At 33.2% G+C, this 27,492-nt stretch overlaps 1 protein-coding gene across 4 annotated transcripts in view; it reads left to right on the top strand.

The window, feature by feature from the left end:
• Positions 1 to 1,066: 1,066 nt before the first annotated feature.
• Positions 1,067 to 27,492, top strand: part of spag9b (sperm associated antigen 9b) — a 59,203-nt gene continuing 32,777 nt past the window's right edge. For 2 of the 4 annotated variants that reach the window (XM_051123781.1, XM_051123779.1), the window contains exons 1-5: positions 1,067 to 1,678; positions 15,099 to 15,219; positions 18,817 to 18,887; positions 20,772 to 20,863; positions 26,776 to 26,926. In XM_051123781.1, coding sequence (XP_050979738.1) covers positions 1,379 to 1,678; positions 15,099 to 15,219; positions 18,817 to 18,887; positions 20,772 to 20,863; positions 26,776 to 26,926 — 735 coding nt within the window. In that variant the 5' untranslated portion in view covers positions 1,067 to 1,378. Of the gene's footprint in view, positions 1,679 to 15,098; positions 15,220 to 18,816; positions 18,888 to 20,771; positions 20,864 to 23,299; positions 23,683 to 26,775; positions 26,927 to 27,492 lie in introns of those variants that run through there. The other 2 variants (XM_051123782.1, XM_051123783.1) reach the window with 2 other exon arrangements.

The raw sequence follows: 27,492 nt of genomic DNA, 5'->3' as shown, positions 1-27,492 counted from the left end.
TATAATGTATGTATGTATGTGTATATATATATATATATATATATAAACAATTACATTTATTCATATATGTATTTTAAAAAATAATTAAAAATAATGGTTCAGAACTGATTACGTAAAAAACTGATAATAATTTATAATAAAATTATTGAGTAAAAGTTGGTCTGCTGCATGTTGCAAAAAAATGAGACTGAAAAGTGCATGTTTATTAGTGTTTCCATTAAATTCAATAAAAAACAATTACATTTACGTGTTATTAAAAATATAATAATTAAAAATCATAGTTAAAATAATTTAATAAAAAACATTAATTCATGTCTATAAATAAAAACATTTAAACAATAGTTAAAAATAATTAAATATATATTAAAACAATTACATTTTTTCATATCTGTAATTAAAAAAAACTATTAAAATAACAGTTAAAAAATTATAGGAAATAATAATAATTTATAATTTATTTTGTATAAATATTAAGTCCTCATTATTTTAGCTTTAGATTCTTATTTAGGGTATAATTTCATTACAAAAGTAATTCCATACTTTAAAATATGTAAATAAAAACATTAAAAAATAGCTCACTAAAATATTTCTTACTTAAGCTATTTGTAATGTCTATTTGATGCACTTATTAAAATAATTAATTAAAATGATATTTTGGGAGTAATTTCTCAGTCAAATTTGATGTGCAATTAATTTGCGATTAATTATATTAATCACCAAATCCAGTAATATAAATGTAAATAAAAACAAATGTAAAAAATCATAACGCTAAAATACATGAACACGTATACATAAATACAAGCTGTTCTGTACAGCTAAAAATAGCTGGACGCGGAGACCGGAAGCCAAACCCATAACATGTACAAATGGCCACGCCCACTCTTAAGAAAAAGGTGGATAATCTTGTGAAAACAGTTTGTAGAAACTGCTCACTTGTTGATTTCTTCTGTGATTTTTATGCAACTATTTTAACACCATCTGCTAGAGTCAAATAAACATAACAAAAAACTAAAGTTTCACAGCACCGACCGTTTCTCCCTCCCTCGCTCCGCCCATCGCTTCTGGAGCGTGACGTCATCATGTGACGGTCAGGTCCACTAGTCTTCTCCCGTCGGGACTGTACTTAACCACTGCTGTTTAGTACAGATTATCCCGGTCAAATAATTGTTCCCGAGGACCGGGTACGGTTAGCTTGGCAACGGAGCAGATTTTGTCTCTCTTTACGTCGGAGCGGTGTCTTAAAAGTTACTCGTAAATGTAGTCCAACGGCAGACGTCGCGAAGTAAATAGAGATCTGGACTGTTAGCTGCTAGCCCGAGCTTCTTAAAGTAAGAAGACTTCGTACGGAGCTCGAGACAGCGGGGAAGAACGAGGGAAAATGGAGTTGGAGGACGGTGTCCTTTACCAGGAGGACCCGGGCACTTCGGCGATGATGTCCGAGCGGGTGTCCGGCTTGGCGAGTTCCATCTACCGCGAGTTCGAGCGGATGATCGGCAAATACGACGAGGACGTGGTGAAGGAACTTATGCCGCTGGTCGTGGCGGTTCTGGAGAACTTGGACTCGGTGTTTGCGGAGAACCAGGAGCATGAGGTGGAGCTGGAGCTGCTGAAGGAGGACAACGAGCAACTCATCACCCAGTACGAGCGCGAAAAAGCGCTGAGGAAGAGCGCCGAGGAGGTGAGATCCGTTGACGGAGGAGTGTTTGACAACACGAGTCAAACTAGGCCACTTTACTAACTCCTGCAAGCTTTAAAAGTTCAGAACATGTGATAGACAAAGTCTAAGTTAGACACTTAAGATAAAAACTACGCACATGAAATAAATAAAAAGTCAATCTCAGTTTCACAACAGATTTAACCCCTGAAGTGTGTGAGGTTAGGTCAGCTGCCCTGATTGTCATTATGAGTCTATGCAAAGTCATAAACATGTTTCTCTCAAGTGTGCAATCATAAAGTGTGACACATATTAGGCTAGTTTGTTTTAATAACAACTTCTTTCAGGGTAGTGGCAAGAAAACATACAAAGTAGACATTTAGGTGTTTATTTTATTGTGCTTTATGTATATTTCAAATACAATTTTTTAAAGCCATGAGTTTTTTTTCCCCATGTACTGTGCCAGAAACTAACTTATACCAAACTTTACAGTTTTTTTTCCTCTCTATATTTTGATTTTGCAGAGGGGTTTGTACATGTGTCATGCACTGGATTTATATGCACTACCTACCAGTCAAAGGTTTTTGATTTTTAATGTTTTTTAAAGTCTCTTCGGCTCACCAAGCCTGCATTTATATGATCAAAAGGACAGCAAAAACAGTACAATTCTTAAATATTTTTATTATTTAAAATAACTGCTTTCTATTTGAATATATTTTAAAATGTAATTTATTCCTTTGTTTTTAAAGCTGAATCTTTAGCATCATTACTCCAGTCGCATGATCCTTCAGAAATCATTCTAATATTCTCATTTGCTGCTCAAAACATTTATTTTTATTATGTTGAAAACAGCTGAGCAGCTGATTTTTTTTTTTCAGGCTTCTTTGCTGATTAGAAAGCTCAAAAGAACAGCATTTATCTGAAATAGAAATTTTGTGACGTGTCTTTATCATCACTTTTGATCACTTTTAATCCCACCAAAAATAAAAACAAAAATTATACTGCTTCTTGAACAGCAAATCAGCATATTACAATAATTTCTGAAGGATCACGTGACACTGAATGCTGGAGAAATGATGCTGAAAATGTAGCTTTGATCACATGAATAAATTACATTTTAAAATATATTCAAATTGAAGCAGTTATTTTAAATAGTAAAAATATTTCAAAGTATTACTGCTTTTTCTGTACTTTGGATCAAATAAATGCAGGCTTGGTGAGCAGAAGAGACTTCTTTAAAAACATCAAAAATCTTACTGTTCAAAAACTTTTGACTGGTAATGTAAGATTTCAGTCCTGAAAAGATGGGGATGTGTAATGTTGTTTTTGTCTTTTGACAAAATTTTGTGATTTATGGAGTGACCAAAAAAAAACCCTTTTGTAAAAACCTTTAATATGTCAGCAAAATCAAACAAGAATTTTTTGCATCTGGTTTAGCCAGTGTTCAGATTTCTGCTCTGGAAATATATTCAAATTAGTGCATGTTTAATTAAATAATGCATCATTTGCATATCTAAACATAACATTTTAGAAAACTAGTAATACCAAACATTTGTCTTACAGTACTGTGCTTAATCAGCTGGGGAAGTATGGTGGTCAATTAATTTTTTTTTTTTTTTTTTAACGCTTTAGAATCTACTTCTCTACTATTTTAACTCCAAATCTGTTCAGACTACATCGAACTAAATCCAGTATTTGATCACACCTGAAGCTGTTCATAAAGGCTCTTGGAAAAAAGAGGATTCTAAAATTATGAAGTCATTGCTCTGCTTATAAAAACAAAACAAAACACTTCATTGGTTATAAGTGGGTTTTTGTAAGTACAGTCTTTATCAAAGTCCTTATCCGGTATTTAACTGGAAAAGGCATGGAAATGCATTAGTCAAAGGTGTGGAAGCCTGCCAAGGTGTTTGGGTTAACCTGACAATGACAGGAGGATGCGTTAGACCAGCACTGGCTCATTGTCACCCGTAAAGTGGCATGCACTGTGCGCAAAGGGACAAGAGTCTAAGTATAGCCGGCAAAACTATGATTATGTCAGAAATAGACTCATGCAGAATGTTTCCAGTGGTCACATTACTTCTGCCTTTTTTCCCTTTGAATGTGTCTGCTCATCACATGTCAGGAAGGGAAGCGTCTCGCTCGTGCTTGCAGGTGTTTCTGTTATAGACACACCTAATGGTTAGAAGACAGTTGTCGGGTCGAGCAAGCCGTGTCTTGTAGTTGTAATGTGATTATGTATTACATTATGTCTAAGTCAGCTAAACGCTCCTAATTTTCCATGCATGACATATCTTTATGACACTCGGCTGTGTTTGTGAGTGCTTTAGACAATCTATGCTGAATGACTTTTGGAGCATTTAAGAAAGTATGCAAGTGCAATGGGTTTAAGGTAATGCATTCATGGTCCACTTGAAAATATTTATTTTAAGAGGAACATGTCCTAAATCACAGATTTGGCATTTAAATGCAAAGAGGATGTTTGCTGTCCAGCACACCAGTTATATTGTTACTTGAAGTATATTAAACATATTAAATCAAACACTAATAACCATAACCTCCCAGTCTGTTTTGAAATGATTGTAATTCCTCTTGATTTAAAATGCTACTGAGAGCACAGTTGTGCACTTGGAGTTGGAGACAAATTCAAACAGCTCCCAACAATAACGTCTCCCTGTGACTCTTGCTGAATCATATGAACAACCAGTTAATATGTACACTAGTTTAAGTTTCAAGAACCTTTAGTACACAAACATGCTGTATTTTGAGATGATGTCACTGAAAGTAATGATAAGCTGCAGTTCGGTAAGTGAGTCAGATGTTGATTCAGTAACCGCTCTGACTGATTCAGTGGTTCATTCAGAGAATGATTCATCAGACTGATTCAAACGTGTTTAAAGAGTGTTTCTCTACAACAGGGTTCCTCAGTCTAAGGTTTTTGAGTTGATTAATAACTAATAATTAATATTAATTAATAAAAATGTAAAATAAAAATAAATAACTTAAAATTAAGTCTGTTAAGTACAAAATAATTTTTAAAAAAAGATTTTATAATTGTATTAACCAGTATCAGAGAACCCGAGAACATGCAAATGCATTGTTAAATTATTGAAATATTAACCTGAAATTTTAGGGGGGTACTTAAAGTTAAATTTTTTTTTATTTATTTATTATTTATTTTATGTATTTTTGAATCAGACTACACTGGTCACTTTGCTAACTGCAGACCGCTAGAGCAACTTTTTTTTTTTTTTTTTTTTTTTTTTTTAGTGAATTCAAAATTAATTTCACTTTTTATGAAATTCACTTCAGATTGCAAACTTACAATTCACACATTGAGTACAGTATTTATTTAGTACTGTAGATTCAGTATCAGAGTGATGCCATTGAGAAGCAATGCAGAGTGCACTACTACTTGAGACCGAGTATTTTGCAGTTTTAGTTATTTTGATCATTTTAGGCAAGTAGCTGCCATCAAACTATCTGCCAGTGGCTTTACTTTTCACTCAAAAGTCACCTGTTTGTTAAGAAACCAGAGAGACACTCGTCCTCCTCAGTCTGTCCTCCTTTATATGCCTGTTGTTCTGCAGCCGTATGAATGCGCTCTTCTCTGAGACGGGTTAACTTTCAGCTCATGTGACTCTTTGTTGGGAGCAAGTGAAGTGAAGAGCCTACCGTATGAGCATGTGTTCTACTTTAAACTCCAGGCCTTTGTTTTGTTTGCTCCCGATGCTGCCCACGAGCCGTCTGTGCTGCCACTCAACACACTGTGCTACTCTTGTTTTTGAGATGTAAACAAATCCTGAACGCATACAGTACAAGCATAAATCAAGAGCACTGGTTTAATGAATCTCCCAGTCTCACAAATAGACTAATATCTACTTGCAAACCATTTAAACTGTTAAATGGGTTTGACCTCTCATGAGAGATTAAAATTTTTAGGGTAGCTTTTTTTCTGTAAAATAGGGAAGGACAAACTTGTCAAGTATTCATGACCCATCATTATTATAAATTAAGGCTCTATAAAATCGGTTTTATTTTTTCCCCAAATCCCTTTTTTTAAAACAATTTCCATGTTGTCCATTTGAATGTTTTTATTAAATATGTAGTAGCATAATTTAATAAAAAAGATTGATAAAACTTTAATCATTAAGCATTTATTAAAACTTTAGTTTATATTTTTCTAGATTCTGTTTTGTGCATTAACGCTTTTTTTTTAATATCAAGAACAGCTGTAATCAAATGAAAGCATAAAACTTTAACAATTTAATTAATTTTTAAAATGTGCCCTAATTACATGAAATTTGATCAGTTCCTTTAATTCAGTTTTTGGCCAGCAAAGTGCTGCACAATGAAGGTCTACTGTTCAAATTAAAACATGGAAGAAAATTTGTGATATTCCTGAAGAATAATGTTTTAATGAACTATTATTGTTATTATTGCTTTCAGAAGTATATTCTACTACAATAGCACATTTGTGACCCTGGACCACAAAACCAGTCATAAGGGTTAATTTTTTGAAATTGAGATTTATACATACTTCAGAAGCTGAATCAATAAGCCATCCATTGATGTATGGTTTGTTAGGATAGGACAGTATTTGGCTGAGATACAACTATTTGAAAATCTGGAATCTGAGGGTGCAAAAAAATCCAAATATTAAGAAAAGTTCTTAGCAATGCATAAAACTAATCAAAAATAAAGTTCTGATATATTTATGGTAGGAAATTTACAAAATATCTTCATGGAACATAATCTTTACTTAATATCCTAATGATTTTTGGCATAAAAAGAAAAATAATTTTGACCCATACAAATATACTCATGGTACTTATGACTGATTTTGTGGTCCAAGGTCACATTTATGCTTTTCTGTCACAATTTTTGAGTTAAACTGAACTTAAATCTAACTTAAAGACATTTTAGAGGGTTGTAGTAAAGAGATTTAAGTTTCTGTGTGTATCCGCTGATAGTTTTCTCAAATGAAGTGGTGAAATGCTGATCAAGTGACTCTCAGAGCAGCTCTGGAGATGAAGTTCATGTGACTTCAGATTTCAATAACGGTTGTTTTGTGCTTTAATATTCACAGACACTAGTCCATATCGCAATCTGATTATGTGTACAGCCCTGTTTTTGATTTATTCATCCATAATTTGCAAAATTCTGTAACTTTCAGCAATGTAAATTCCATTTTTATAACTAGATTCTAAGATTCTGTCTTTGTTTTTCACATCGTGCAAATCTTATGGCCCTAAATAAATGCACCTCTATTGAGTTTTGTTGAGCTGTGCTTTCCGCTGGACATTCGTGTGTTGCTTAAATTCATGTGCCTGTTACTGTAATCCTGTGTCTCTTTGTATGCTAAAACCAGATTATTTGTTAATGTGACAACCTGATTACAGCTTGACTAAGTTAGTGCTGTACTGTCAAACAAGTTTCACCTTTGTGTGAGAATGTCACTTAAGTGCCCGGGACCTTAGAGCCTTAAACCTGTTATGTGACCTTAAACTCTTCTGTTTTGCTCTTGCGGTACATCGGATTGTTTTTTCGTCTCCTTGCCAGAGGTCTTTTATGGCACACTGTAGGGTATGCATCATAGGAGGCTGTCAATATTCACAGCATTGATTGGGCAAAATAATTGTGTCAGAGTGCAATTCATGAATGCAACACAAATGCATTGCATTCTCAGTGATAATTATGCATAATGATCTGTAATTTTGGACTGCTGTGGATAAAGAGGACTGCTGTGGAACTCTAAAAAAGTTTTTTTTTTTTTTTTTAATTTGACATTTAATAAAATCTGTAATGAATCCAAACATGAATTGTGACTATATGATTTGCACTTTTTTTTTTTTTTTTTTTTTAACATAATTTAATTTAACATAATTTGGAATTAGTGCAAATATTAATATTAGGAATTTTACTTTTTAAGGTTTTACCATTTGTTTAAATAATGTAGAGTATAATGTAAGTGTGCATGATAAATAAGAAACCAGAAGGTAGATGAGGTAAAATAAACCTTGTGTATGAATTGATGCTCTCTTGATTGATTATGTGAAAGTGCAATAAATTTGATTGTTCTTACATGAAAACAATCATGATTAATAATTGTGACTATACTTTTTGAGCAAAATAATCATGATTATCATTATGCAGTCCTAATAAACAATCACACTTCTCTGCCAGAAGTTTGAAAAGAATAATTTTCTGAAACCTGAAAAAAAATACTCTGCTGTTTTCAACATAATAATAATAATAATAATAATAATGATAATTATGATAATTGTTTTTGAGCAGCAAATCAGTATATTAAAATAATTTCTAAAGAGTCATGTGACCGGAGTAATGATGCTAAAAATTCAGCTTTGAAATCGCAGGAATAAATTATATTTTAAAATATATTTAAATTAATAAAATCTGTAATGAATCCAAACATGAATTGTGACTATATGATTTGCACTTTTTTTTTTTTTTTTTTTTTTTTTTTTTTAACATAATTTAATTTAACATAATTTGGAATTAGTGCAAATATTAATATTAGGAATTTTACTTTTTAAGGTTTTACCATTTGTTTAAATAATGTAGAGTATAATAAAATAAAATATATTCAAATAGAAATACAGTTATTTTAAATAGTAAAAATAGTTTACAATTTTATTGCATTTGCTGTACTCTGGATTTTCTGGTAAGCAGAAGAGACTTAAACGTTAAAAATCTTACTTTTCAAAAACTTTTGACTGGTTGTATATGCACCTGAATAATAACACATCTAGTTTAATGGCACAGATATTTGGCTGTAGCTCATTTGCCTCCTCAAAGACTGATTTTTATCAATGCCGTAGTGTTCGCGAGCAGTTTTAAGCATGGACAACAGTGTGTTTGCAATGCATCGGTCAAGCGTTCAAGTCTGTGTTTGTGTATTGTGTCTAAGGTTTGCAGTTTGCATTTGTATTTCTAGACTCTGGAAGGAAATGTAAGGGAAGGGCTTCGAATGTACCGGAAGAGGAGTTTCCTGAGTTCCCTTCTCCAATCAGGATATTTCTGAGACTCTCGCTCTTTTCTTCTCAGTTCCTGAAGTTACGTCACAGCAATCAGACTTGAGCGTGTGCCGCTCTTACAATCCTGCATTTTTTACTGGCACGAAGAATGGTTTACCCTGACAACCTTGTTTCCTATGCGTTTCTTTCTTGAAAGTTTATTAACTCTATGAAGCTACTCTGTCATATCTGATACATGAATTTCACCTGATTGATAGTTCATACTTTTTTTTTTTTTTTTTTTTTTTTTTTTTTTAGGAAGTAAAAGGCTTTTTAATGTAATTGTACAAACATCCACCTTCAGCTTGTGCTTCACGTGTCTTTTTGCTGTCAAATGTGCAAACGTGAGAATAACTTTAGTAATATTTCCAGATAAACACTTACTGGACTGAAGCAGTGTCGCTTTACTTGTTTATCCAGACATTTTTCTAAAATATGATTATCAGGCTCTTAAAGAACATTTGTTTGTTCATCTCTCAATCATCATTGTATTGTTTTGAGCATTTAAATCTCATCTTATCAAGACATATTGTTGAAGATAACTGATCATTGAAGAGTAACAACTGATATTTATATTATTTTATGTAAGTGTCTGCTACATTGTTATAAATCAATCATCAGAATTTCATCATACAAGTTGCATACTTGTGTTCAATTTGGGCCTCTAATAGAAATGCAACAGTTTTGTACTTTGATACACTACCAGTCAAAAGTTTTTGAACTGTAAGATTTTTATTTTTATTTTTTAATTTAAAGAAGTCTCTTTTGCTCACCAAGGCTGCATTTATGTGCTCCAAAGACTGTACAGTTTTGGCAGGCAAGGCAAGGCAAGTTTATTTACATAGCACATTTCATACACAGAGGTAATTCAAAGTGCTTTACATAAAAGGAAGTAGAATAATCATAAAAACAATACTAAAAACAATAATCACAAAACTGATTGATATAATGATTTAAAAATGATTTAAAATAAGTTTAAGAAAATAAAAACAGAAAATGATTATACATAATGCAGTCAGTTCAAATATTTTTAATATTTAAAATAACAGTTTTCTGTTTGAATATATTTTAAAATGTAATTTATTCCTGTGATTTCAAAGCTGAGTTTTTAGCATCATTACTCCAGTCACATGATCCTTCAGAAATCATTCTAATATTCTGATTTGCTGCTTAAAAAACTCATTAAAAAAAAATTAAAATAACCTTTTAATGCTTTCGTTTGCAATCACCCTGTCCATGCCTGACCTCATGTGACCCTGCCTAACCCAGTTCAGAGCAAATGAATCCATGCATGACGCTCGGCTCAGATAACCGAAGCGAGGAGCTCCCGTGCACCGAGCGAAACCCCGCTAGCGGAGCGTATCTCGTGGCCTTTATGAGCGATGGCTCTGAGCCCTGGAGGAAGTGCAATGAAGGCGCAGTTGACTTAAAGAGAGCTCTATCAATAGAGTGGCGCTACACAGCAGCCTCTATCTGTGGCGGCACAATGGGGATATTATGTGGAGCGGAGAGCCTGAAGTCTGTATGCAGCCAAACGCTCTTCCTCTGCTCAGCTGTCATATGAGCGCTGTCCTGCAGATCATATGATGAACGCGGACGCTTTCACAAGCCTGTGGCGCTTCGGCCGCTGTCGAAGTTTCCAAAGTTGCTTGTTGTCAGATGATTGGTTCCTTCAAAATCACAAACATCAGACCTGTTGAGGAGAAGAACAAGTCCAAATGTGTCTCCCCTGTGCTCTGCCCGCTAATGCTCTTATATTAGATTTTTGCTCCAGTTCACTACTACAGTCACAAGTCTGTGCATTTCCTGTGAAAACTGTGCATGTTGTTCCTGACCTGCATAATCCATCTTGGCATCTTTTCCAGTAGCGCTGCATGATGAATCTTACATTAATCTTGACTGCGATTTCTGCTTCTCTCGATTTAATAAGCATAATCGCCTGTGATGTTTTCCTGTTGGCTATTTATTCTAAAAAAGTTTTATTTTAATTTGGCATGTGTAATATCATGCATTGGTAATGTGCCTCTGCAAGCTTTCATGGTTGCCAGATGTCAAGAGTTTAAATCCTCTAAACGGAGCTTTTTTTCCATAAGTCGATACACTTTCTGCTCAGTGGTTTACTTAATCTTCCCAATCTGGCAATCATTGGTACGCAATCTCTCTGCATTACAACACTGAACTGAAAACACTGGCAAACATGCAAGTTGGATTGGGATATTCTGCTCAAATAAAAGTGTAATACAACCAGTCTTTTTTCTTTCTTGCGGTCGTTTATGCCCTTTGGTGGGACTAAATGACTGAGAATAATTGTTATTAATACTCATGATGTATAATCATTATTTTTAGCAACCATTTAACCATTATCATGTAGCCCTACTTTTCACAGTGAGTGTGTGAAAGTGTTTTAAAGCCACTCTGTTATAATAAAGACGTTATTACACTACCAGTCAAAAGTTTATGAAGATTTTTAAAGATCCAAAGAGTACTTTGATCCAAAGTAGAGCAAGAACAGTAAAATGTAATTTTTTTTTTTTTTTTACTGTTTAAAATAACTGTTTTCTATGTGAATATTTTTTTAGTACGTAATTTATTCCTGTGATTTCAAAGCTGAATTTTTAGCATCATTACTCCAGTTTTCAGTGTCATGTGATCCTTCAGAAATCATTCTAATATTCTGATTTGCTGCTTAAAAAACATGTATCATTATTTTGAACACAGCTGAGAATATTTTTTTCAGGTTTCTTTGAATAGATAGTTAAGAAGAACAGCATTTATCTGAAATAGAAATCTTTTGTAAAATTATAAATGACTTTATCATCAACTTTTGATTAATTTAAAGCATCCTTGCTAAATAAAAGTATTAATTTCTATAATTTCTTGAATGTTATAGTGTATAATGTTACAAAAGCTTTTTATTTCAAATAAATACTAATATTTGGATCTTTCTATTCATCAAAGAATCCTGAAAAAATGTACTCAACTGTTTTAAATATTGATTTTAGTAGTAATAAATTGTTCTTTAACAACAAATCAGCATATTAGAATGATTTCTGAAGGATCATGTGACACTGAAGACAAGAGTAATGATGCTGAAAATTCAGCTTTGATCACAGGAATAAATTATATTTTAAAATATATTTAAATAGAAAGCAGTTATTTTAAATGATAAAAATATTTCACAATATTACTGCAAAATATTGCTGTATTTTGGATCAAATAAAGAATTCTTTAAACAACATTAAAACACTTTTGACTGGTAATGTTATCAATTATTCATTTTAAAATCCAGATCATCTTTACTATTTATCAGTATTTGGATAACATTGGTTCATTGCTCGTGTATGACAGGGTGGTTTTTCAACTGGAAATTCATAAGCAGTCATATGGCGGATGTTTCTATTTCAGTGCAGATGTGCAGTGTTACCCATAAGACCTAATTAATGATGGCCCACATACAGACTGATGAGAGAATTTCCACAAATGAAGAAATTGTTCTTTCAAAAGGGGTTTACATAGATTTGTACAATTTTAGAGGTAGCGTAATTGTAATAATTGGCCTTAAGTTTATATTAAATAATGAATATAAACTATTTAAAAAATAATGTTTGGTAGAAGGCTGCATTTATTTGGTCAAAAATACAGTAAAAATGTGAAATATTATTGCAATTTAAAATGACTCTTTTGTATGTGACTATATAGTAAAATGTAATTTATTACGTTAATGCTGAATTTTCAGCATTATTACTTCAGTCTTCAGTATCACACAATCCTTCAGAAATCATTCTAATATGTAGTTATAAACGTATTGTAGTAAAATATGACTTAAATCTATTTTCATATGAATTTTATTAGTTGCGGTAGGAGGTTAAGGAGTTCTTGTAGTTCAGTCAGAGTGACGACGTGTTGACTTGCAGCTCTGAGATCATAAGACGCTCCTCATGCGTCAGGACTCTCTGATGTCCGAGAGCCTGCAGCGAATAACAGCTTTTATCAGCAGATACACAGCGCAGAATACACTTCTGTCTGTGTGATGTTAAAGACGATGGCTTGATAACATCATCAGGTAGACACTCATGTGAGCTGCTGGACAGACTCTGAGGTTTGATGATTAAAATGAAAAGCTTTGAGCCAAAAAATGTATGTAATGTGTGTGCTTCACATTTTTAGAGGTGATAATGGCAAAATGCTGTTCTTCTGCTGCTGCTTATGAGTTTTACCCATAGTATTCCCAAGCCTTGTCTTAGGTGTGATTCTCAGCGGGCAAACCAAAAACAAGCATACTTTTTTTTTTATTTTTTATTATTATTTTTTTTTAAAAGAATGCACTATATTTTTGTTTAAAGAAATATTTATTCTTCAATATTTTGTATTTAAAGGGATTTCATTCAATTATGCAACATTTATTTATATATAAGATAATATAAATATAAGGAGAAATATTATTTTTATTAATGTTTTGTTTATTTTGTAATTATTTATTTTGTTTGTTATTTATTTATTTATTAATATTTTCATATTTGCCATTTATTTCCAATGCTTTTTTTTTTTTTTTTTTTTTAATAATCATGTTCACAATGATTTTTCATGTACATATGTAAGTCCCACAAAAGATTTAACAATTCCGATTAGGTAAAAAAAAAAAAATAAAATTACAAATTAAAACATGCATTAATATTAGAGTTTTTCAGATACCTTATATTTTATTAAATTTAAGATTTATTTACTTTGGTGGAGAGAAATGTGCCAGTGCGTCACACACTGGATTTTTTTTTGTTTGTTTTTTGTTTTGTTTTGTTTTGTTTTTTTCCAGTTATAATTTTTCTAAACTCTGTTTTAATAGTTAAATTACTTTTTATGTATCAAAAACCATGTCTAATTAATTCAAATCATGAAACTCATGAAAATTTAACAGCAATTTAATAAAAGTTAACACAACTTACATTATTAATGCTTATTAATGCTAATTAAATGATTTTATTTATTTATTTATTTTTTCTCTCAAATTCAGATTTATTTATTTATTTAACCAAATTATGTTTTCTTTAAAAGTCACTTTAAAAGTGATTTTTCCCAATATTGAGATTTTCAAATAGTTGTATCTTGGTCAAATATTGTGCTGTCCTAACAAACCATACATCAATGGAAAATTATTTATTGGTTATATTTTTGGTTTTGTGCTCCAGGGTCACATATACTGTTTAGTTTTTTATATAGAAAACCATTGACTTGCACCCACCTGTAAAGACACACACGACAAACCTAAACAATGGCGGTTAGCACAGCTATTAGTGTTGTGGTCCATTGTGCTGTGTTGCTGCAGGGCTTGGGTGACATCTAACAATAGAGGTGAGGACATGCTGTGTGTTTGGCGTCTGGAAGGAAGGGAAATCCTTTCAGCTGCCCTCGTACACACAGGCCTCGCCCATCACTGGTGTGTTCATGTTTGGCATATGGAGGAGTGAAATAGAAATGAGTAAGCTGGGCAAACGTCCGCTCTGAGTCACTGGCTCTCGGATTTGATGTGCTGAAACTTTCCAGCAGCTGTCAGTCCGCTAGATTTCAGCTACTGCTGGGATTTCAGCTGTATGTCTGTGCTAGCAGAAGAAAGATTTCATTATAGAAATGCGACAGAGTTCACATCCCACTCGGACGTCCACTGACTGCTCTGTTGACCTTGTGTTTTCACTTGACTCTTATGTGCTCCAGAGGCTTGACCCTGCTGTTTGTGCCTGATAGTCTCATCCCATGTGTGCTATACTACAAAAACGCTGAATAAGTGGCTGAAATGATGTTTGAAATGACTGAAATGTGCCTCTTTTTGACCCTGGATATTGGAGTTTAGCAATTCTCAGTTTTTCTCCTTAAATATACATTAAAAAAGATTTAAAAGAAAGTAAACAATATATATTTGTGACAGAAATTCAGACTTTTATTAATCAAAAATGCAATAAATCGGTGAAAAGTGGCATTAAAGACATTTATAATGTGACAAAAGATTTTTGTTTCAAATTAATGCTGTTCTTTTAAACTTTTTATTCATCAAATAATCCTAAAAATAAAATATGCCACAGTTTCCACAAAAATATGAAGCAGCTGTTTTCAACATTGATAATATCAGCATATTAGTATGATTTATGAAGAATCATGTGGCATTGAAAACAGCTGAAAATGCAGCTTTGATCTCAGGAATAAATTACATAGTACTGTATATTTACATAGAAAACAGTTGTTTTAAATCAGAATAATATTTTAGAATTTTGTACTGATATTTTTTACTTATTTTCACTTTTTTACTGAATTTTTCTGCCAAGTAAATGCATCCTTGGTGAGCACTAGTAGACTTGTTTCAAAAACGTTAAAAAAGGAAAAGTATCTCAGTGTGTGAAATCTCTCTCTGTCTCCTATAGAGATATATTGAGTATGAGGATTCTCAAGAGCAGGATAAGAAAGATCTCCAGACCCGTGTGCAGATGCTGGAGGCTCAAACCAGACAGATGGAGCTCAAGACCAAGAACTACGCAGACCAGAGTAAGTTACCTGCTTTACCTCACCTCACCTCAGCTCTTCAGGGCCGGGTGAGATGGTTAGTATCATTCAAGTATTTGCTTGCGTCATCATTAAAAATGTTCTTTTAAGGTGTACTTGTAGTGTTTTAATTGCATTTTTTAAAAGTGACACATATATTATTTTTAACCCCTTAAGTGTCAACTCCCATTTTTGTACATAGATGTGAAAGTACTGAACTTAAGTTGTTATAATTAATGAACACTTAGGAATACAGATATAAGGACTCTTTTTAAAATAGACAATCGGCAGATTATTGCCAAAGTGGAATATATTTCAAAATATGAAAAAAAAAAAAAAAAAAAAATTATATATATATATATATATATATATATATATATATATATATATATATATATAAATATAAATTTTTTTTTTAATATAAAATTGCTATAAAATTAAAGCCTTATGTCTAAATAAGTGTATTATAATTATAAGTGTATTAACCTGTATTGTTATATAGCTGTATATCCATGAAAATACTTCAATACTTAAAAATGGTAATTTACATTTAAATATGAATTAAATATATAATTTCTCACTGTTCATGTGGTGAGAAACATTGCATAAAAATGATTAATTATTTAAAATAATTATTTTAGCTGCATTTTTATTGTGGTTTAGTTCTTACATTGAACATGTTGAATATTTAATGGCTGTTTTTTTAATAATTTATTACAAAATTAGGAAAAGTAACAAAAAACAAAAAGAAAACACTATTTAAGTTTTAAACTTCAAAATTTCACATTTAATTCAATGGGTTATTTGCCAGTTTTTTTATTATTTGTAAAAGTTTTGCATGCAAAGTCTTTCTATGTAAATCTTATATCAACTTTTGTTTGTGTGTAGTAAAAATGTGAAAAAATGTGTTTATTAAACTGTATTGTTCTATTCCTGTATATGAATGAGAATTTATTGAAGCTGGTCATTTAAATTAAAATTTTAATTAAATATATAATTTCTCACTGTTTATGTAGTGAAAAACGTTGCATAAAAATAATTAATTATTAATTTAACATTTAATTATAATTTAACATTTCAAATATATAATGGCTGTTCAACTGAAATGAAGGTTCCTTCAAATTTAGTGCCTTCTCAACCTTTTTCACTGTATATATTATCAGTGTTTCTACTTTAATATTAACCAAGCATTTTCTTTTAACAGAAACTGGGAGTGTTAATACATTAGACTAATTAACCATGACTCATTTTGTGATTCCAATAGTTTCAAGAACTGATAATAATTAATAACAAGTAAATTTAAATACTTTTATGTCATCCTGCAGCAGAACTGGTGCATCTACATTTTTAATCTGTCTGTATCAAGATGTATACTGAATAGCACTAAAGAATATTGAGACGTAAGTTTATTTTAGCTGTCTTGCGGAGTGCTGTTGTCTAAGTCTTCATAAATCTGCTGGAAATGCTCCCTGTTTTTGGAGAATGGTTATGGTGTTGAGCAGGTGAACTCTTATCTCTTAAGCGAGACAAAGCTTTCATTCAGTGGAATACCTGATCACACTCGCTCTGAGAATCACACGCTGTGTTTGGGCTGTGAATGGGCTGAGCTGGATTACAGCTTAAGGGCTGCTGAACTCGCCCACATGATGGGTGGATGACCGTGTTTACTGCCAAGCTCAGCTCCAGGTGGGCGGCACGTTACGTAAATGCATCTAGCGAATGCCATCGGTTCTTTTAATGTCCTGAATGAGGATTCAAACAGGTTCCCTGTATTTCAACAATCAGGCATAAAGTGATTCAGTCCATTATGTTTGTGACAGAACTTCCCATTTTGTGGTTAACACAAACACTTTGCTGTTTCCCTACTGTAACCATACACTTAAGTTGAAAGTGAGTCAGAGGATTTTGCAGTTTGATGTATTGGAGAAGTGTGTGATTTTTATATGGCTGTCATGGACACACTTTCATACACTCACTATGATCCTATACTTACTACGTTTTATGTTATACGTTTTATGTTATATGTTTTATGTTATATGTTATATGTTTTACGTTTTGTTTTACGTTTTGTTATATGTTATATGTGTTATGTGTTATGTTATGTTTTATGTTATATGTTATATGTTATATGTTTATGTTATGTTTTGTTTTTTTTTTTGTTATGCTTTGTTTTATGTTGTTTTATGTTATGTTTTATGTTGTTTTACATTGTTTTGTTAGGTTTTATGTTATGTTATGTTTTGTTTTATGTTTATTTTGTTATGTTATTTTTATTTTATGTTTTGTTGTTATATGTTTTATGTTTATGTTTGTTATTCTATGTTATATTGTGTTGTGTTGTTGTTTTGTTATGTTTATTTTATATGTTTATTTTATGTTATGTTTATTTTATTTTATTTTATGTTATGTTGTTTATTTTATGTTGTTTATTTATTTATTTATTTATTTATTGCTGTTCTTTTAAACTTTTTATTCATCAAAGAATCGTAATTCTATATATTATATTCTAATTCTATATATATTCTATATAAAAATATTGGGCAGCACAATTGTTTTTAACATTGATAATAATCAGAAATGTTTCTTGAGCAGCAAATCAGCATATTAGAATGATTTCTGAAGGATCATGTGGCACTGAAGAAAATGTAAAATTTAGCTTTGCATCACAGGGATAAATTAAATTTGAAAATATTTTCACATGGAAAACAGTTATTTCGAATTGTAATAATATTTCACAATATTAGCGATTGTTTATTGTATGTTTTGATCAAATAAATGTAGCCTTGGTGAGCAAAAAATACTTTTTTCGAAACAAATATTTTTTGCTAAACCAACATTTTTGAACAGTAGTGCATATAACAAGAAGCTGTATTTTAATACTAGATAAATGCAGAGTGATCACGTCTTTTCACTTACATATAAACTGTTTCATAAAATGTAATCTTGCCAACATTAACTTACCTAGTAAAGTTGACATCAGAGATGAGGATCCTGAAACGAGTGTAATGACAGCTTTGGGGAAGCTTGATAGTTGAACTGAAAACTCATTAATCATCATATTCACAAAGTGGCTTTATTTGGTATTGCCAACAGTTCATCATAAATATTTGATATATTACTAGGTATTTACATACATTTATTAGCAGTATAAGCAAACATGCTATAATGAAGGCTTATTCTGAAGTAAGGAGTGATAGGGTTTGGCTCTGATTGAGGATGATGACGATACACCACAGGAACTTCTGCACTCCCTCTGTCATCCTCCTTCCTTTCTTTCACAGTCATCAGGTCACACGTTCCTTATCTGACCTCCTCTGAAATGACACGACAGATTTTACAGTTGTAACACCTAACAATGAGAGATGCTTAGAAGATGATTTTTTTAGTGTATAGAAGCCACTTAAGTTTTCTGGATATTTGTGCTGCTCTACTGGCCCCTTCTGGCTGTGTGTTGTTACTACAGCTTGTGATCTCTGTACCTGTTCAGATCCTTACAGGAAAGTTGTTCTCTCTGAAGTTGAATCACAGTAGACCTATGTTTGTTTTTAAACAAGTAAAAATATAAATATATGTACTGAGATGTTTCCACTTTGTTTTTAGTTGGAAGATTAGAGGAGCGTGAAGCCGAGCTGAAGAAAGAGTACAATGCCCTCCATCAGAGACACACAGAGGTAAGAGTTCCTTAGGATTTGCTATGCAAATCCATGAGCATACGTGAGCAATTTGTCACAGACAGTTATGGACGAAATACAAAAGTATTTCTTTGCAGTTTTACTCAAGTAAAAGTACAACAGATATTTGTATTTGATTTTTAATATACTTAAGTAATAAAAGTAAAAAGTACTGATGAGTGTTTGTGTTGTAATTTTAATTGATATACTTAATATATTTTTACTAATTCATTAATTTAATATATTAAATAATTTAATAATTTCGTATTTTATATTTTATATAATCCTACTGCTCAAAATACCTGGGGGAGGGGGTCTTATCATACACTACCAAAACATTAAATATAGTGAACTGATACTTCATGTGTGCAAACAAATGAAAAACAAAAAAACAATATTTTAAAATTAGGAAAAGCAAAAAATGTGTAAAAAAAAAAAGGGCAAAATCTGTAACATTTTAAGAAGAATGCTATGCAAACATAATATTTTGAAACCCGTTCGAAACTGCATTGACAGCATGGGCGTTAATTTGCATTTTTTTTAATGTTATGTTGCTTTTTTACACCTTTGAGATGGTTATGCACAAATGTGCATGTTTGCATTCAAGCATTTTGGACAGTGGGCTTAAACAGCTCGCACTTTTATAGCAGATTTAGTTCACAAACAACTGACAGTTGTGACCTACATATGATTTTCATATACAATAATACAGTAAAGCCTAAAATTCAGCATTAGTAACTTACTTGACTGGAGCCGTTGACTGGAGACTCGCTCTGACCGAATCATTCGAATCAATGAGTTGTTGACAGGAGACCCGCTCTGATCGGATCATTTGAATCAGTGAGTCGTTAACTGGAGATTCACTCTGACCAAATCATTTGAATCAGTGAGTCGTTAACTGGAGACTTGCACTGACCAGATCATTTGAATCAGTGAGTTGTTCACTGGAGACCCGCTCTGATTGGATCATTTTGAATCAGTGAGTCGTTAACTAAAAACTTGCTCTGACCAGATAATTCGAATAAGTAAGTCGTTAACTCACGACCCGCTCTGACCGGATCATTTGAATCAGTGAGTCGTTAACTGGAGATTCACTCTGACCAAATCATTTGAATCAGTGAGTCGTTAACTGGAGATTCACTCTGACCAAATCATTTGAATCAGTGAGTCGTTAACTGGAGACTTGCACTGACCAGATCATTTGAATCAGTGAGTTGTTCATTGGAGACCCGCTCTGATTGGACCATTTTGAATCAGTGAGTCGTTAACTAAAAACTTGCTCTGACTAGATAATTTGAATCAGTGAGTCATTAACTGTAAACTCGCTCTAACCGAATCGTTCGAATCAGTGATTTGTTAACTGGAGATCTGCTTTGACTGGATCATTTGAATCAGTGAGTCATTAACAGAAAACTCACTCTGACCAGATCATTTGACTCAGTGAGTTGTTAACTGCAGACTCGCTCTGACTGAATCAAGTGAATTAGTGAGTTGAGTTTGAATTGTGAACCAATTTAACAGGTTAATGTTTACAAATCGTAGCGGGTGATGATTTCTCCAGTTAAAAAAGTAAAAAGTACAATATTATGTAAAACACGACTGAAAAGAGAGAATTTTTTCTTCTAGTGCATTGGTTTAGGGTTGTGGAGTACTTGAATGCTTGCAGAAAAGTGTATCTTCAGCTGTATCTTGGAAGTTGTGGTGGTTTCAGCAGTTAAGTTGTAGGTTGTGTCAGCTCATTCCACCAGAGAGGAGCAGAGAGGGTAAAGGGTCTGGAAATCAACTTTGTGCCTCGTTGTGAAGGAACAAAGCCATAAAAGATGGTTGCCACATTTTCTTGCCATCTTTTGCGGTTATCAAATAATACTGTGTTTGGATTCACAGATGATCCACAGTTACATGGAGCACTTGGAACGTAGCAAATACCAGCAGATGACGGGAGAGACCACAGACACTGGGAGTCAGAGCAGAATTAGGTGAGGAGCTTTCTGATGTCAGTCTCATTCGGAAATACTACAGAATGTAGTATTCATCCACCTACACTCTTTAACCAGTTTGTGTGTATAGCTATAAGTGCTTTAATATTTATGCCAGTTCCACATAATGCTGCTGTGAATCTGTACTTAAATAACCCCTGTGAAGTCTCCCACACGCATGCACGCAGAAGCTGTGAGTCTCTCCTAATGTAGGTCAGCAGTGTGTGTGTGTGTCTCAGCTGTGTGTGAGTGTGATATGGAGAGAATCGTCTGGTAGATGTTAATGAAGACAGAAGCAGTGAGACGGATCACACCGTGATTCTGTTATAGACTGACAGCGTGAAAATCGAAGTATGAAAATACATAAAGTGATATGGTTTCTACAGAGGTTTCAGTGATGCCTGACTCTAATCTGTTCATGCTTGTAGACACAAACATTGTAATATTAAACATCCCTCAAAATTGTGATCCTATAATATGAAGGCAGTTATATTGTCATGGTGTGACTGGAAAATAATATTCATATTAGCAAAATTAAATGAACTGATAAAAAATATTAAATTAAAGATTGTAGTCAGTTTTTTTTTAAATGGTTTTAAAGAAGTCTCTTCTGCTCACCAAGGTGCATTTATTTGGTCAAGAATTCTCTGTAAAAATTCAAATTTAAAATAGTCATTTTCTAGTGTAATATATGTTAAAATATAATTTATTCCTGTGATGAAACCTGAATTGTTAGCATCATTACTCTTCAGTTACTCTAGTCTTCAGTGTCACACGATTCTTCAGAAATCATTCTAATATGCTGATTTGCTGCTCAAGAAACATTTCTGATTATTATCAATGTTGAAACCAGTCGTGCTGCTTCATATTTTTGTGGAAACTGATACATTTTATTTTTCAGGATACTTTGAATAGAAAGTTCAAAAGAACAGCATTTATTTGAAACATAAAAATGTAACATAAATGTCTTTACTGTCACTTTTGATCAATTTAATGCATTCTTGCAAAATTAAAATATTAGGTTCCTTAAAAACGTAATGACCCAAACATGAAGAAAGAATTTAAGTCTATTCACTACATACTATTTATTAGTATAAATTTATAACTACATAAAACATGGAAGTACAAAAGAGCAAACTGTTCTTTGTTGTTGTTTTTAGAGCTGCAAAATGGATTAGTCGCGATTAATCGATTCAAAATAAGTTTATGTCTGCATGTTTGTGTACTGTGTATATTTATGTATAAATACACACATATTTGTATATATTTTAAAAAATATTTGTATGTGTTGTATGTGTTTGTATGTAAACAGTTGTATATAATTTATATTATATATAAATATAAATATTTTACATATAAATCTAACATTTTTTTGTTTAATATATACGTGTGTGTGTGTGTGCATTTGTGTATATATACATGAATAAATATACACCGTACACACACACATAGTATGCAAACATAAAATTTTAATTTTAATCAATTAATATCGCGACTAATCGTTTTGCAGCTCTAGTATGATATAAAATAATCACAATTAATCCCATGTTTTTCAGACATTAAAAAGCAGAACGAAACTGTAATAATTGTCAGATTCAGTAAATATTAGTTTTTTTACACTCAAAATTGTCAGTGGACCCCCAGACCGGACTACAGATTGAAAACCCCTGTGCTGGACTGAACCATGTTACAAATGTTGTGCGAATCATGTATTGCTTGTGAAGGACTTGACGTGACTGTTGGTTTATAGATGGATTCGTTCAGAGAGTACATCTGATGAGAGGATTATAGGATTATTTTAAAAACTTGATCGTGTCGAATGAGAGCATTTAGGGGAAAAAAAGCAGTATGTGGTGTAAAAAGTCAGCCCCCTTCAAAATTCAAGCTGATTTTTTTTTTTTGTACAAAAAAATTGTTTTATTCCAGCATTGTCTTTATAGAACAATGTGTTTTATATGGAAGCCAATTTGTCCCACTGAATAAAAAAATAAAACATGGTGAAACTACATGCATACATGCATTTGCAAGCTACATGGTTAGTATTGTGTTATATAAATTTGCAATACTGAGAAATGAAGTTGCAGTTGTGAGAGGTAATATAATTGAGAGTATATTTCTTGCAATTTAGACTTTATAACTCGCAATTGCAATTTTAAATCATACAATTCTGAGAAAATAAGTCAGAAACGTGTGTTATTAAATAATTTAAGTAAAGTACCTTTTTATTCAGTGGCAGAAATCACCTGATGCTTCTGAGCAGGTGTATTGGGCTTTTGTGCTCTCTGGAGATGAGCTGGAGTGTGTTTGTTGTTCTCTCTGATCTGCATATGCGCATCTATTCCCACAACCAATCAGCTGTGAGATGGAAACCGGAAAACGCATACAAAATTAGTGCTTAAGAGCTGTTCATTAGGCAACAGAAGAGTGCGTGAGCAGCTCACAAAGAAAGACAGCTGCTGCAAAGCCACTCGTGTGTGTGTGTATGTGTGTGTGCGTTTGCTGCTTGCCAGAGTGGATGATGTCACAGCAGTGAGAGGCTGCAGAGCCGCGTTCACACACGCGCGCACACACAGATCTTCGCGCTGCTGTGCCGGTGTTGATGGGATTGTTTTCGCATATCGGGGGGCGGCGGGCGGCCCATAGCGCGTGGCGGCAGCCATGAGTCCGGGATGCATGCTGCTGTTTGTCTTTGGCTTCGTGGGGGGAGCGGTGGTCATCAACTCTGCCGTACTGGTCTCTCTCTCCGTTCTGCTGCTGGTGCATTATTCCGTGTCTAACGGCCTGCCCGCCATCACACACTCCCTGCCTCGCATCAGCAGGTACGCAGTGACAGTGTGTATGTGAGTGTGGATGATAGCCTAGTTTTGTTTTTCACCGGCTGTGTCATATCCTCTTTATGTTAAGGTTTTATTTTCTTTGCATTTGTGTCAGTCTGTGTTTGTATGTTACTGATGTTGTGCGTGATTTTATGTGCTGTCATGCATTGCTTGTTCATCATGTGTATGAGACTAGTCGAAAGAATGTAGTAAACAACAGTGGATCAAGCTCTGATGCGGCGAGAACCGGCAGGGCTGAGAGACGCACGGCACGGAGTTCATTTCTCTTGTCAACACAGTGCAGGTCTCTGTCTCTGTGCTGGTGTTATCATTCTTACAGGCATATTGTTTATTCTCTGTGGCTTCAGTTTGTTCTGCACTTCCATATTTACTTAGTGCACTAGAGCTGCGTAGAATACAGCTGCAATTAAACACCTGATATTGTTTGCTGCTTTGAAGAGCTTTCTGTTGATTCTTTGGAGATGTTAAACTGGTTTCATGGCTGTAGTGTCATGGACAGGTGATTGGAATTGTATAACTTGTCAACAATGTAACCTGAGCTGTAATATTTAAAAAAAAAAAAAAAAAAAAAAAAAAAAAGTTTTTTTGCATAGAGATAATGTATTTAAGGCCTACACTGGTGTCACTACTGTTCAAAAATCTGGAGTCAGTATTTATTTATTTTGTAAAATAAATTAATACTTTCAGCAGTCATGCATTAAATTGATCAAAAGTGTCAGTAAAGACATTTATAATGTAACAAAATGTTCCTGTTTTAAATAAATGCGTTCTTCTGAACTTTCTATTCATCAAAGAATCCTAAAAAAAACGTAGCACAGTTTCCGCAAAAATAGGAAACTGTTTCCAACATTGACAATAATCACCTTACTGAAAAATAAATATACTAAAATGTCATTCAAATACATTTATTTCATGCTGATTATACTTTAAATACATTTACAAATTATATACTTTAAAAATACCTTGGAATTGTTCTTTTAGTATGCTGAACTGGTATATTTAAAGTCTAATGAACTAATTTTGTATTGAATGTACTTAAATTGTCTGGACGTAGTGCTGAAGTCCAACTAAAGATATAGTTGGGTATATTTGATTGTGCTAAAGTGGAGCTATTGCAAATATACTTCAGGTACACTTTAAATATTTTGCATTTAAAGACATACAATCCTCATCAGTAGTGACATTAAAACACATTTTAGGCTTAATATTAAGAAATGTGCATTGTGCATAAGTAGTAAGTAAAGTTTAATTATAACATTATATATATATATATATTTTTTATATCAGTAAGTCTCAATCTTAAGCAACATGTCAGTAAATATGCCAATAGAACTATACTTAATATAAAATAAATGCATTTTAAATCAATTACTTTTTTACTAGGGCAGAAATGTTTCTTGAACAGCAAATCAGCATATTAGAATGATTTCTGAAGAACGTGACACTGAAGACTGGTGTAATGATGCTGAAAATTCAGCTTTTTTTTTAAAAATTACATTTTAACATGTATTACACTAGAAAATGACTAACTTAAATTAAAATAATATTTCACAGTTTTTACTGTATTTTTGATCAAATAAATGCAGCCTTGTTCATCAGAAAAGACATTCATCAAAAAAAAAACCTCTATACTATTATACTATACTACTATACTATACTACTAACTATAGTGCATTTTTGCATCCTTAGGATGATTTGGAGTTCGAAAAGTGCTTAATAGTCACTAAAACTTTACCGTACTGCTGTTAGTCTGTAATTCTGCAAGAGTTGCAGACTGCAGACCTCATGTCATGAGCCAGGCTAAAAGACTGATAAATATAATTTGAGTAATAATGGATAAAAATGTAATTTTTTTAATAATCAACAAGTACTAATTTCTGACTGTGATACAAACACAACCAGCAAACTTCAGTTAGATGATATTTACTGATTAAATCTGAGTAATGAAAGTGATTTTGATCATTTTGAAACCGTGTTTCCTGCTGTTAATTACCTCTGACTGATCCTGACCCCAGAGAGCAGCTTGATGTGGTTCACCACAAGAAATTAAATATTCGCTTTCTATGTTTTGATAAAAGGGAAACTGTGATTGCTTCTGAACCCATCTAAGATAAATCTTTTTCATCTAGCTTTTTGTATAATTTAGTTGCAGATAACTGGACTTGGCTTGCTGTTTCAATGCAAACATCACATTAGTAGCTTTTGACCAATTTCTTCCAGGATAACTTCTAGTTCTGCTTTTGTAAATAATTTGAAACAAACTGCCTGTGTTGTAATACTGTAGCTCTTCATTAGTTGAACTTTGACCTAAAGTTCCACAACTTGTGGACGTGTCCCTTTGACATGTGTGATTACACAAGGTTTTGCCTTCAGCATGAGTATTGATGTACGTCCATGGAGCTCTATCTGATGTATAAAGCTTCGATTTGCCATGCAAGCATAACAGCATACATTTACTCCCTTTTATTTTCGCTTAACACCTCACTGCGGTGCCCTTGACTTTAGGAATGCTTGTTCCTCAGCAGAGATACAGCATGTCTGATTAGCTGTGTTATCGCAGATTTTGTGGTAGTAGCTCAGTTCACACTTCCCCAAATTTGGTTCTTGTTTCTAAACTGTACTTTACCTTTTTCTTGCTGTACAGTTCAGCTGAATAGAGTGAATACAGCTCATGTGAGCAGATCCGCTCTGAATGTGCAGTCAGCAGGTTCAGGCTCTGAATGCAGCTCTATGGTAACCCACAACAGGAAGAGAGACAATCAGAGAAGACAAAAGAAAAGTCCCATCAATCAAACGCTCCTCTGCTCTCCTAGAGGAGCTCTGATGTTTGTGCACATACTTACTTACTGCACCTAAAACTTTGTTTAACAAACAAAAACATCCCATGGGCTTATACTGAGACATGTATAAGCCAGAAAGCACCACTCACATTTCCTTCAGAAGAAAAAAATGAAATAAAAATGGTTTAAGCCAATATAATTCCTATTTTGGTAGCAGTATAGTGTCATTTCTACCAAATACTTGAAAAATGCTTGGTTTCAAGTCTCCAGTCATTTGTTTTGTGTGTGTACTCAGGAAGGAGCGTCCTGTCTCTCTGGGTATTTTTTCATTGCCGGGAAGTGATGTGATGACGCCCGATCTGCACAGGGAACCTGTGGACACTCCGGGGACGGATTCATGGAGATATAACAATCTCAGCCATCCTCGCTCCAATACCAGCCTCAAGGTGAGAAACAAATTGGTTTGCAGATTATTTACTTTACATTACAGCCTCAGTGTGGGAGCATATGACAAAAAAAATTGACCTCATTTTTAAACATATAAAAAGCCTTAAAATATTCCTAGAAAGTAGGGCTGGGTTGACAATTCTTAAATCCCAAGAACAGTATTTTAGTCTGTGCTGTTTTCTGTTGATGCATGAACAAAACTAAGGGGTGTAACGGTAAATTTTTCATATTGTTTTTTTCGGTTTGGTACGCATGTGTATTGAACAAGTACAGCATTTTTCCCCCAAGGAAATTCAAACAATAAATGCCATTTTGACAGTCTTTGTGGCATGACAGATCGCTGTATAAACGCCTCTGAGAGCTGCTTCTGGGATGGTTCAGAAACATGCTGGTTTAAACACAAGCATTGACTAGAGTGGTCGTGATCAGCTCCGGTGGCCGCATCAGAGCCGTAAAGCGCCACAGACTTGTGCAGTGTAAATGGGGCCCTTTCAAATGGCAGTACGAAGCGCGAGTTAACGTGATCATTCTTTCCTCTTTACTACTGGTTTTAATGCGAAATCAT

The sequence above is a fragment of the Labeo rohita genome, chromosome 12 (assembly GCF_022985175.1).
Source record: "Labeo rohita strain BAU-BD-2019 chromosome 12, IGBB_LRoh.1.0, whole genome shotgun sequence".
NCBI lineage: Eukaryota > Metazoa > Chordata > Actinopteri > Cypriniformes > Cyprinidae > Labeo > Labeo rohita.
Note: the sequence above shows the minus strand (reverse complement) of the source record. Positions and strands in the feature narration are given on the sequence as shown.